The 12,594-nt window shown below is 36.8% G+C and overlaps 1 protein-coding gene across 1 annotated transcript; it reads left to right on the top strand.

Annotated features, from left to right (window-relative positions):
• Window positions 1-1,199: 1,199 nt before the first annotated feature.
• LOC110287907 (olfactory receptor 8G50-like) lies at window positions 1,200-2,144 on the top strand. Its single transcript, XM_021154403.1, has one exon. It carries the CDS (start codon window positions 1,200-1,202, stop codon window positions 2,142-2,144), a length of 945 nt encoding a protein of 314 aa, XP_021010062.1.
• The last annotated feature ends 10,450 nt before the right edge of the window (window positions 2,145-12,594 follow it).

Here is a 12,594-nt window from a genome sequence, read left to right as displayed (position 1 = left end):
CATTGTTAGGAACTGGCCTGTGTGGTAACTAAATCATTCTCATAGCAGCATTAATGAAATAGTCATATAACCTAAGCTCCCCTAAAGCTTGGTTCAGCTTCTTCAATATGTTGTATTTGGTGCTAAGTTTCCAAACCTCCATTTTGAAAAACACATTCTATCACAATATGTGCCTCTCAGCTTTTATAGTAGAGATGTATTTAAGAGAAGTACTAATATAGAAATGAAATCTTCTTTAAATAAATCTAGCTAGGAAAACAAGAAGTCTGGTATTATCATATAAGCAACTGCTTTACATAAATATGAGTTAACAGTATCCACCCATAGTCATTATGAAGCTTTTCCTTATGATATAGAATAATTGGTACAGAATGGGTAGAGCTATGCTTTGTGGGGGACAGGCAACCACAATTGCTGAATAAAATTTAAAAAAGGGTAAAAAGAAAACTACACAGTATCTCTAAGTTTTATTGATGATTTCTTAATCTTTAACATATTCAACATCTTCAACATCTATTCTGTGATTTCTGAGTTCTAACATTACCTAGATATGCTGTTAATTATATTTAATAGTTCTTTTTAACCAATTTTTGATTTTCTATATGATCAATTATATATATGTACTAGTAGAAGTTTTAATTTCTTGATTTTTAACCTACTGGGTTTATTTTGATCATTTTTGTGTGTGTGTCTAATTTCCAAAAACAATATCTACAATTAAAAGGAAAAGGTAGACAATTCTCCTGTTTATTATTTCAGTATAAAATGTTCAATTATTCACTATCAATGGTAATTATGGCTATGAATCACTTGTGGATGTTTTTACTTTATTACATGCAAAACAATTTATACCAAAGGAGACATGCTATAAATGAGTCATGAGAAATTATTGATCCATTCGATTAAAGGTGTCACAATGGTTTGAAATGAACTGAAACAAGGTAGAAAATAGGTACCAATAAAAACAATTCTTACATTAAGGTCACAAGTATGTAATACATACAATTATATTTGCATTCTCCTTTCTCCAGGACTGAAAAAAATCTCTGACTGCTCAAATCAAAAAGAGGATGGCAAATAGTTGCAGATATCAGAAAGCATTTGAATTATGTTTCAAAATTCATTGAGTGATAGGAGAATGGATACTCAAAATTTTTCTTCTATATAACTTTTTTTTTACATATACTTTCCAGAAGACCATGGAAGAATTAAATCATACCTCAGTGGCAGAGTTCATTCTTGCTGGTTTAACAGAGAATCCAGAGCTCCAATTGCCTCTATTCCTTATCTTCCTATCTGTCTATTTGCTTACAGTTGTTGGAAACCTAGGAATGATGATCTTGATTCTGATTAGTTCTCAGCTACATACACCTATGTATTATTTACTCAGCAGTCTGTCCTTTATTGACTGCTGTCAGTCTACTGTCATTGTTCCTAAAATGCTGTTGAACTTTGTGAAAGAGAAGAATGTCATCCTGTACCCAGAATGCATAGCTCAGTTCTATTTCTTCTGTACTTTTGTTGTTGCAGAAAGTCACATGTTGGCTGCAATGGCATATGACCGCTATGTGGCTATATCTAACCCTTTGCTTTACAAAGTAACCATGTCCTATCAAGTCTGTTTGTTGATGGTAGCTGTGGTGTATGGTATTGGCTTACTAAGTGCTACAGTTCACACTGTCTTCCTGCTAAGACTGTTTTTCTGTAAGGCTGATGAAATAAATCACTACTTTTGTGATCTTTTCCCATTACTTGAGCTGTCTTGCTCTAGTACTTTTATCAATGAAATATTAGCACTCTCCTTCAGTGCATTTCATATTATTGTACCAGCCATGACCATCTTTAGCTCTTACATCTTCATCATTGTCAGCATTTTGCACATTAAGTCCTCTGGGGGCAGAGTCAAGGCCTTTAGCACCTGCAGCTCCCACATCTTGGCTGTTACTATTTTCTTTGGTTCTACAACATTCATGTATCTACAACCATCTTCAGTCAGCTCCATGGACCAAGGGAAAGTGTCATCTGTGTTTTATACCATTGTTGTGCCTATGTTGAATCCCATGATCTACAGCCTGAGAAATAAAGATGTCAAAGTTGCCCTAAAAAAGTTACTACAAAACATGTTTCCTCAATACAAGGAGTAGATTTTCTTGGAAATTACTGCAGTGTACAGGAGGATATAGATTATAACAAACATTTGATAACATTAAGTATATGATTATTTGTTGTATGTTTTTATTTGGGAAAAAAGTACCAAAATAGAAGAAGATTCTCAGACTCATATCCATGGAGAAATATTATTCTCTGGTAAAAGCTGAGTTCATCCTCAGGTAGTCAACTATATCCCACCCTGAAGTTACTTCAAATTCCTTTGTCTGGTTGGTTATACTTACATATATGAATACTGCTCTATTATGCAAACTTCACAATATTAAATTTGGAATAAAATTTATTCTCTAGCCCTTGGTTGTCTCAATGGTTGTAGATGTCTTTTTTGATTAATTTGCAAATTAAAATATTTTTCCTTTGTGTGTATGTCAAACAATTGAAATAAACAATACCCAACTCTGATTTTTATAAGAATATCTAGAACTACAATAGTGTCAATGGAAGCAAAGGACAGATTCTGTTGCAGGCCTACACACCAGGTGACTTCACTAACTTAATGTACAGCAGCAATGATAGAGAGGAATGGATGTACTTTGCACTATGATGGCTCTCTGTTCAACATTCTTATCACTTCTGTTTGACTCATACTTATTCATATTTCTTCCTCATGTAGAGTTACACTACTTTTCTTGCCTACTTTTATGAGTTTCAGACTAAGAAGTTAATTCTTACACTGTAACTTTTATTTGTATCACTTATTCATATGGGAAAAAGATATAAAATTATAATTTTTTTTCAGACTAGTGGTAAGTATTACTCTGAAAGTAAAGATCAATTCTGAAGGAGAAGGGTCAGAAAAAGAGACCTCTAACTAATGCCTACTTTTGATCTCCTTTGCTAATTAAGCTCTTGTATTACTTAAAAAAGTAGATATTTACTTCACAACACCCAAGGACAGATTCCTGATAAATAAAAAGTTTTCGCTGGAAATTACAGAAAACAATAAAAAATTAAATTTATGAAGATTCACACTATAAGGAAGCTGTTAAAAACACACAGAGCTTGTTAAAAACACACAGATGGCAGTAACTTTTAACATAGGCATATCAAATATTTACATGGGAAGGTTTCATGAAGTAGGACATTTGTCAGAATCTATTTTCTCATGAACCAATAAGTGATTGTAAATAACCTAGGATTTAATTATCTTAGTTTCTATTTGAGGAAATCTCACTGAAGTGGAAGAACTAGACTTTCCTGGTATGGTCCTGAAATACAAAACACCATCAAGTTTCTTGGAAAGGAGGATTCATCTCCCTGTGTGTGGTATGTTCCTATAAGTAGAGGACCAAATGTTCTCACTTGTTATAAGTCATGTTTTTGACAGTTATTAGACAGGGTAAGCTGAGCTAGTGTTGTACCCTAATTGCAAGTTTAATGTTATACAATGCATAGATAGAAAGCATTGTTTTATCAATAAGAATTTAATAACCAGATATATCTTTAAAGACAACTAACATCTAGCAAGAGAATGTGAAACTCCCAGGAAAATTAAATTCTAAAGATTTTAGGTGAGAAAATATAAGCATAGCTAATTAACTAAGAACAAAGCATAAGGCACAGTGCTTAGGTATTAGTGCATTTAATTTTTATAGGAGATAGTCCCCAAGGACTGAATCCTACACAAAGAACTACATGGAAACAAACTCCTATTTTGCTGTTGGAATTAATGGAGTAGGAATTTAACTCACTCATTTTGGGAAGTAACCAGCCCACTTTGAAAGTTTTAGTGGCTCTTAGTGGCATCTGGCTTCAATGGCACCTCAGTTTCCACATCTCCTGCTGGGAGAAATAGGAAAATGTTTTGTGTGACCTCTCCATAGAATAGTTTCTGAGGTTATTGAGCTTCATATATTTATATTCTAATTCGAGTGTTAGCTATAAGTCTTTTGATATCATTATTCTTCAAGACTGCCCAGAAATATTGTTCAGAAGACAAAGGAAGACATTTCCAAATTACATGCTTTTCCCTCCCTCTCTACTAAGCCATTTCCAGTGTGATCACACAGATCTCTTTATGCACATTGAACCTTCTCTGAGTTGAGATAAGCTGCATATACAAAATATACGATCATATCTTGCACACATAAAATCATACCAATTTAGTCACAGTATGTCTTGAAATATCTAACAAAACTCAAGATGTAATTCTGCTGAATAATCATGTTCCTAGGATACTTCAACTATTCTGTATTCAGTCTGTATCCCATCTTTATTCTCAGTAATTACACTATTTGAAGTGTCTTCTTGATGCTATCTTGTTCTTCCAAACTTTACACATATTTCTTTTATTGTTATTTATTTATTTATTTATTTATTTATTTTCTCTTTTATTTTACACTCCAGGTTTTATTCCCCTCCCAGTCCTCCCTCCAACTGTTCTACATCCTATACCTCTTCCCTGCACCCCTGTCTCCACAAGGACATCCCCACCCCTAACCCCATCCCACAGACATCCACACCTCCCTACACCCTGGAGCCTCCAGTCTCTTGAGGGTTAGGTGCATCTTCTCGAACCGAACCCAGACCCTGCATTGCTCTGCTGTATATGTGTTGGGAGCCTCCTATCAGCTGGTGTATGCTTCCTGGTTGGTGATTCAGTTTCTGAGTGATATTGAGGGTCCAGTTTAATCGAGACTGCAGGGTTGCCTACTTCTTCAGCTTCATCCATCTTTTCCATGATTCAACCACTGAGGTCAGCAGCTTTTGTCCATTGGTTGGGTGCAAATATCTGCATCTGACTTTTTCTCCTTGTTGGGTCTTTCGGAGGACAATCATGATAGGCCCCTAGAAAAGAGGGTCTTAAGTTCAACTAGTCAGCTTTGTGTGACCAGTCCCTTTAGAACATCTTTGTTGTTTCCCATTCAAGTCCATGTGTGCTGTAGCTGGGTAGGACTGTTTCATTTCTACCATGACTCAGCATATTTCAAACAAGGTTCTCACAATGTAGATGTCAGACTTCAGGAAAGAGGCTTTCAGATTTCATCCATATCAGATCATCTTGTAGTATCTAAAATAAATTCAAGACTACCCATTTCATTCCCCTTTCCAAAGGACTTTCCAAAGTGTATTAGCAAGCAAAGTACAGAGCCAGATAAAAAAAAGCTGGCTGACTAAACAAATATAGAAACATAGTTTTAGCGCTCAAAATTACTAAGCTTCCAGAACAAGATTAACAATTCCCCTGCCCCACTTCACACTAAAAACCACAAGGACAGACAAAATGAGAGTCACCCTAAACAAACCAAACAATGTCTAAAAAGGTTATTGACTACACCAATTAAAATAAGCCAAACTACCCTGGTGCCTATATATGTCTGTTACAAAGGTATAAAAAATGTGTTCTTTCTTTGTTCTGGGTCTCTCCTCTGGCTTGAATGCTGAGAGGGGGTTCCCCAACATGTTGGATAAGTAAAATCCTCATGCATATTGCAACGATGGCATTCTCTGTGGTCTTTGTGAGAGTCTTTTGATAAGCTACACCAATCTGAGTCTTGTGTGTAAAGTGTCTAGGGACTTTAGCAGGGAGTTTTATCCTCAAATTCTGAGATCCCCAGTGTCAGTTCATATAAACTTGGGAGTTACTTGAACTATCATGACCAAACAAAAAGTGTCCTACCCCAAGGACTAGGGGTTTGATAACCTAATTTTGTATGGAAATATTTTCAGATGTAGTGTTTTGATGTTCATATATATTAAATATCTATTAAAATTAAATTAAATTATACAATAGTATTATAATATATTATTAATACATTATAAAACTTATCATTATACTTACAGATAGGTGTAGCTAAGACCACTCACTAAAGAAGCCTCTTTACAGCAAATGAAGACGATCATGTGAAGACTATCACATAAAACCACATCTTGAGACGTTAACAGAAAAATTATACTGGAAACAGTGCAGAGATCAATGGATACAGGAATCTAAGAACTAGTGGATACTTCTACACCATAGCTCCTGTACCTGTGACTCAGGAAAATAACAAATGATGAGATAGAAATCTTGTAAGAGCTAGAGTATCAGGAAGTATGTTGTAAAATAGTCTGTCTTAGAAATTGTGTTATAAAGGAGATAGAACAATAGCAAAATCAATACACAGCTGACTCAGACAGATACAGATATGCACAAACAGTGAATTGACCTTGAGGACTCTTGATGGAAGTATTGTGGAGCCCAGAGAGGATGGGAACTCTATAGGAAGACCAACAGTGTCAACTAACCTACACACCTGAAGCTCTGAACTGCAAACCAAGGAACACACCCAGGCTGGACCTAGACCTCCCCACACATATGTAGCAGAAGTACAACTTGGCCTTAATATTGGTACTGAAGAACTGGAACAGGTGCTATAAGAAATGCTGTTGCTTCTAAGTTGAGTATGTTCTAGCTGGGCTTCCTTGTCTGGTCTTAACTAAAGAGGAAGTACCTAGCTTCACAGAGACCTGTTGTCACATGATGGGGAGATACCCAGCTGGATCCACCAGCTCAGAGGAGGAGAGAAGGCAGCATTGGGATGGGAAGGATTGTGGATGGGAGTAACTTGGATGGGGGCAGTGAATAAGTAAAATAAAAAAGAAAGAATATAAAAGAAAACAAAGCCCAGAAAAATCCAATTTAAAAACAAACAAACAAACAAACAAAAAATGATACTTAGGGACAACTGGAGTGGGGGCTGTCCCTCTTAGAAGGGAATGGGGGAGATGCCATGTTATATTGGACTGAGACCAGAGGGGAGCTGTGCTTGGATTGTAAAGTGAATACATAAATAATAAACAAGCAAATACATAATAAAATAAATAAGTAAATGGAAGTTTTAAAGAGAAAAAATCTAACATAGAAAGGTAAACACATTTATGAAAATTACATTTTTATTTTTATTTTTAGCCTCATACTCCAGGTAAAGACACATCTGTAGTTGCCACTTTTATACCCTCAGATGAAATGATGAGAGAAGAGCGTTACCCAATCTGTGGAAATACAGAGCTTGTGCTGAGCCCACAGTGTTTCCTTCTTGGTTGTAACTCTCCCTAGACATAGGCCTCGAAGCTTATAGCTTCCATTTAACCTGATGTTTAAAGCAGACTGATTTAGTATGGCTTTACTGGCTTTTCTTCTGAATTGTTCTGCCTGGCCTCATATTACTTTTGGCAATATGTTATATTCTTCTGGTTCCTTCTATTCTCTGTCTCATTCTATCTACACCTGTGTCTTAACTTGTTCTCTCTGTAACCTGCCTCTATAAAACTGTCCAGGTAAAACTGCCGGACACACAGACAATCCACCATGCAAAACACACACACACGCACACACACACACACACACACACCATTCCTCTCTTCCTGCTCTTAAGTAGCTTCTCTTCCTCTACTATTCTTACTCCTGCTTTTGAGTTCTAAGTCTGACAATAATTCACTTTCAGAAATTTAGAGCAAAGAGTCCCTTAGTAGCTTTTGTAAAACTGTAATGGTCCACTAACCTTGATTCAGTTAAATTCTTCCTCTAAACCACCACCTCCTTCTGTGATGAAAATATTTGGCTGCTTACAGTCCCTAGACAGCCACTTTGTGTTCTTGACTTGATATTGATGTTCATTCTACTTGAAAGAGTGTAATTCAGCACCCTTTTCTTTGTTCTGTAGTAAATAAGTTTTTTCTTTTATACCCCATCTAAAACTATAACTTACTTGGGGCGATTCTCCAAAATCTTGCAATGAATTCATATTTCATACAAAATACACAAGATGTGGTAATTTTTGAACCACATATTTCCTTGAGCTCTAAACTATACTTCTAGCCAGATGATAAGTAGGATATATTTGAAAGTTTCCTTGGTAATACACATCTGCCATATTATAGATTTTTATGATACTCTAGGAATAAGGGAATAATTGGTGAATTAATGGAGATATTCAGCTATTTCTGATTACCTTTCACAATGATTGTTCCACACCTTATCGTCCTAAGTTACAAGAGTTAGTATGTGAGACAAACATGCTCACCTTACCTCTCCTGATATTCTCAATGTCATTTTGTACTTGCTGGTTCCATATGGTACTAATCCTGGAATTGGGAGAAGTATTTTCCAGTTAGTATTGAGATGACAGGCTCAGTACCTTTGAGCCTAGTTTGCATCTCATGTCATCTTCTTCCAGGACTCAGTGTGTGCCTCTTCAGATTCAAATTCAAAACCCACAGTCACTTGAACAGTTATTAGGCTCTGTCTTTATTTAAGTTCTTCAGGTACTGTTTATCAGGAAAGAAACATTCTCGAAGGACTTTTATTATTCTAGAAATATGCTCTTGGCAAAAATAACTATTATCATTGCCAGTTGCCCAATTGCCAAGTTATTATTTAAAAAGATTCCTGTCATTTCTGTTTTTCAAATCCTAATAAAATGTTTTGAGTATGTGGATCACTGAAGAGCTGTGTTAAAAAGTTCGCTATAATCAAGTAGTTATGGGTAAGAGTGAGATTCTGGAAATTTCTTAGGAGTCTTTGGCTGACACAACAGAGTACATAAAATGTAACCATGTTTTAGATAGAATAACACATTTCTGAATGAGTTATATGTTATTAATTATAAGCATAATGTAACTTAAATAATAAATATATTCACATGAATATTATTAAGAGTTTTCCCAAGAACACAAACTGCATTGATTTCTTCCTAATTTAAGAAACCATTGAGAAAAGTAGAATTTTCTAAATGAAAATGGATGGGGAATGACTAGGACTATAGAAGCATTTGAATTATTTCATGACTAAATAGAAACCAATACATTAGAAAATTTAAACTATCAAAGCGATTTGTAAGACTAAAGTGTCTTAATAGCTGAATAGGCAAATGAATAGAACTAGAAAATATCATCCTATGTGAGGTAACTCAGACCTCAAAAAACATGTGTGGTATGTACTTTCTAAGAAGTTGATATTATTCAAAACCAAAAATGTACAGAACACAAAAGATACAGTCTACAGAACTCTAAAAGATCAACAAGCTGAAAGGCCCAAGTGAGGATGCCTCAGTCCCACTTGGGAGGGAGAAGAAAGCAGCTACAATGGGGGAGGAAGGGTGAGGGATGGAGGGATGGAGGGAGAAAAGGAAGGAGGGAGGGACCAGGCAGGGAGAGTAGAGGGAGTGGGGAGAGGGGAACATAATCTGGTATTTGGTGAGGGAAAATGACTGAAGCCCTGAGGGCTAGTAGAAAAAAATGGAAACAGGCAACTTTGATAGGTAGGAAGTGAGGAAACCTTCAGAATGAAACAGACTCTCAGTACTCCAAGGGAGGGACCTTACAGTGGAGAGAAGTTACTTGTAAAGCCCACCTCCAGCAGAAAGACAAGGCATCAAGTGAGGGATATGGTAGCCATTCCACAGGGAAAAGTCCAACCTATAATCATTCCTGTTAAAAGAACTGCAGGCATGGAAATGGAGAAGAGCCTGAGGAAAGGAAGGTCCAGTGACAGACCCAAAGTTGGATTCAGCTCATGGGGAAGCTCCAAGGCCTGACACTATTACTGATGTTATAGTGTGCTCACAAAAAGGAACCTATCATGACTGCCCTCTGAAAGATGCAACAAAAAGCTGAAAGAGTCAGATGCAAATATTGGCACCCAACCAATGGACAGAAGCAGCTGACCCCTGTGGCTGAATTAGGGAAAAACTTGAAGAAGCTGAGGAGGGGGCCAACCCTGTAGGTGAACCAGCAGTCTCAATTAATATTGGCTCCAGAGATCTCTCAAGCACTGGATCACCAACCAGGCAGCATATGCCAGCTGATATGAGGCCCCCAACATATATAGAGCAGGGGGTTTCCAAGTCTGTGTTCAGTCAGAGAAGATGCATGTAACCCTCAAGAGACTGGAGGCCCCAGGGATTTTAGAGGCCTTGTGGGGTAGGGGTAGGGTGGGTTGGGGACATCTGACATGCTCTTGGAGACAGGGGACATGGAGGAGGTATGGGATGTGGAACTATAGGAGAGTAGACTGAGAGGGAAATAAAATCTGGAGTGTAAAAATAATGATAATAATAAAAGTCTAAAGTGTCTTCTGCTGTAGCCAAATTATTTTGCTCTTTGTAAATTTCCTTTATTTTTCTTTTGTAGACAGTAAAGAGACTAAATACTCAAATTAATAGAGAGCATGTAACATAAATAAAACTATGACATTCAATAAAACACAGCACTTAATATTCTAAAAAATTTCTTTTTTTGAAAAATTTTATAAGATATTTTCTTTATTTACATTTCAAATGTTATCTCTTTCCTGGTTTCCCCTCTGAAAGCCCCGAAACCGATCCACCCTAAAAGATCAACAAACTCTGTTCACCAACCCACACACAGGGGTAAGTGCTGTCCAGAGTCCACAGGTCCCTGACTCCATTCTCTGCTCTTCCTCAACTCCCAGAATTGCCTAAATGTCCAAGAGTTAGAGAAGCACACATCCCTGGCCTCATTGCAGGCCTTGGGACAGCCCCCCTCCCCCCCCAAAAAAAACAGCCCTGGCATTTCCACAAGTCAGACTGCACTTTACCACCCTGGAGCAGTGTCTTAGTGCTTCCCTACAGTCCTCCTGTGTGGTCTCTCTTCCCCCACCCTGGAACCTGCTTGCTCAAGGGTGGAGCTTCCTGCTCATTCGTCCTGCCACGCCTACTGCTGGACCATGTTGCTTTGCTGCTTGGAGCCACTGGACCCTGAGTTACTTGGCGGGAAATCAGGTTCCCTCCCCCTTCCTTTATAACTGAGTATCTGAAAAAGTAAAATTGAGCTTTGATCAGAATGCTGTCTTAGCTACATTTCTTTCTCTTGCTGCCTAGCCTCTCTTCTCTTCCAGGTTTCCAAAATGCCTTTCCAGGCTAGAACCCAGGCTGTGATCTGCTGGCAGGACACAACACTCCTGTGGGGTGGGTAAATGTAGGCAAACTCCATGCATTCTGACTCCCCAAGAGGTCATGCCCAGTGGCTGAGCAGGCACTGACTGACACCCTCTATAGGATGTAGGGTTGGTAAAGATTTTATTTTTTTTACCAATCTTTAGGCTGCCATTTTGTTCTATTGACAGTGTCCTTTGCTTACAGAAGTTTTACAGTTTCATAAGGTCCCATTTGTCAATTGATCTTAGAGCCTGAGCCAGTTTAACAAGCACAATTTAAAATGTCTTTTTTCCAATGGGTAGTTTTGGATTCTTTGTCAAAGATCATGTGACCATAAGAGTGTGGGTTCATTTCTAGGTCTTCAAGTCTATTCAATTGATCTACCTGTTTGTCTCTGTACAAATATGATGAGGTTTTCGATCACGATTGCTCTGTAGTTTAAGATGGTGATACTTCCAGAATTTTTTTTGTTGTTCACAATTGTTTTCACTATCCTGGACTTTTTCTTATTACAGACAAAATTGAAAATTGTTCTTTCTATCCCTATGAAGAATTGAGTTGGAATTTTGATGGGAATGGTATTGAGTCTGTAGATTGCTTTTGGTAAGGAGGCCATGTTTACAATGTTAATCCAACTGATGCATGGACATGGGAGATCTTTCCATCTTCTGAAGTCTTCAATTTCTTTCTTCAGAGACTTGAAGTTCTTGTCATATGAATCAATCACTTGCTTGATTAGAGTTACACCAAGATATTTTATATTATTTGTGACTATAATGTAGGGTGATATGTCTATAATTTCATTCTCAGTCTTTTTATCCTTTGTGTAGAGGAATACTACTGCTTTGTTTGAGTTAATTTTATATCCAGACACCTTGCTAAAGTTGCTTATCAGCAATAGAAATCCTCTGGTATAATTTTTGGGGTTGCTTACATTTACTATTATATCATTTGCAAATAGTGATACCTTGACTTCTTCCTTTCTGATTTGTATCCCTTTGATGCCCTTTTGCAGTCTAATTGCTATTGCTCGACCTTCAAGTACTATATTAAATAAATAGGGAGGGAGTGGACAGCCTTGTATCATCCCTGATTTTAGTGGTAATTCTTCAAGATTCTCTCCTTTTAATTTGATGTTGGTTATTGATTTTCTGTATCTTGCTTTTATGATGTTTAAGTATGTCCCTTGAATTTCTGATCTTTCCAAGACTTTTCATATGAAAGGATGTTGCATTTTTTGTTATAGGCTTTTTCAGCATCTAATGAGATTATCCTGTAATTATTTTCTTTAAGTTTGTTTATATAGTGGATGATGTTGATGGATTTCTATATATTTAACCATACCTAGTTTTCATTCTTCATCTCCTAGTTAGAAAGAATAATATGTCACTCTTTTGTATTCACTTCCAATATTAAAGCTTTAAAAAATAAACAGGGACTCTATTCCAAGATAAAGAAGTAGGGAAATTAATAATTACTCAGAACAGTATAAGATTTCCTATGGATATATAAGAATAAAAGGAGAAGAAGACATTAATTTGAGGGA

This window comes from Mus caroli, unplaced genomic scaffold, assembly GCF_978045245.1.
Source record: "Mus caroli unplaced genomic scaffold, Mus_caroli_1 scaffold_11, whole genome shotgun sequence".
Lineage (NCBI taxonomy): Eukaryota > Metazoa > Chordata > Mammalia > Rodentia > Muridae > Mus > Mus caroli.
The sequence above is the reverse complement of the archived record's forward strand: the minus strand, read 5'-3'. Positions and strand labels throughout refer to the sequence as shown.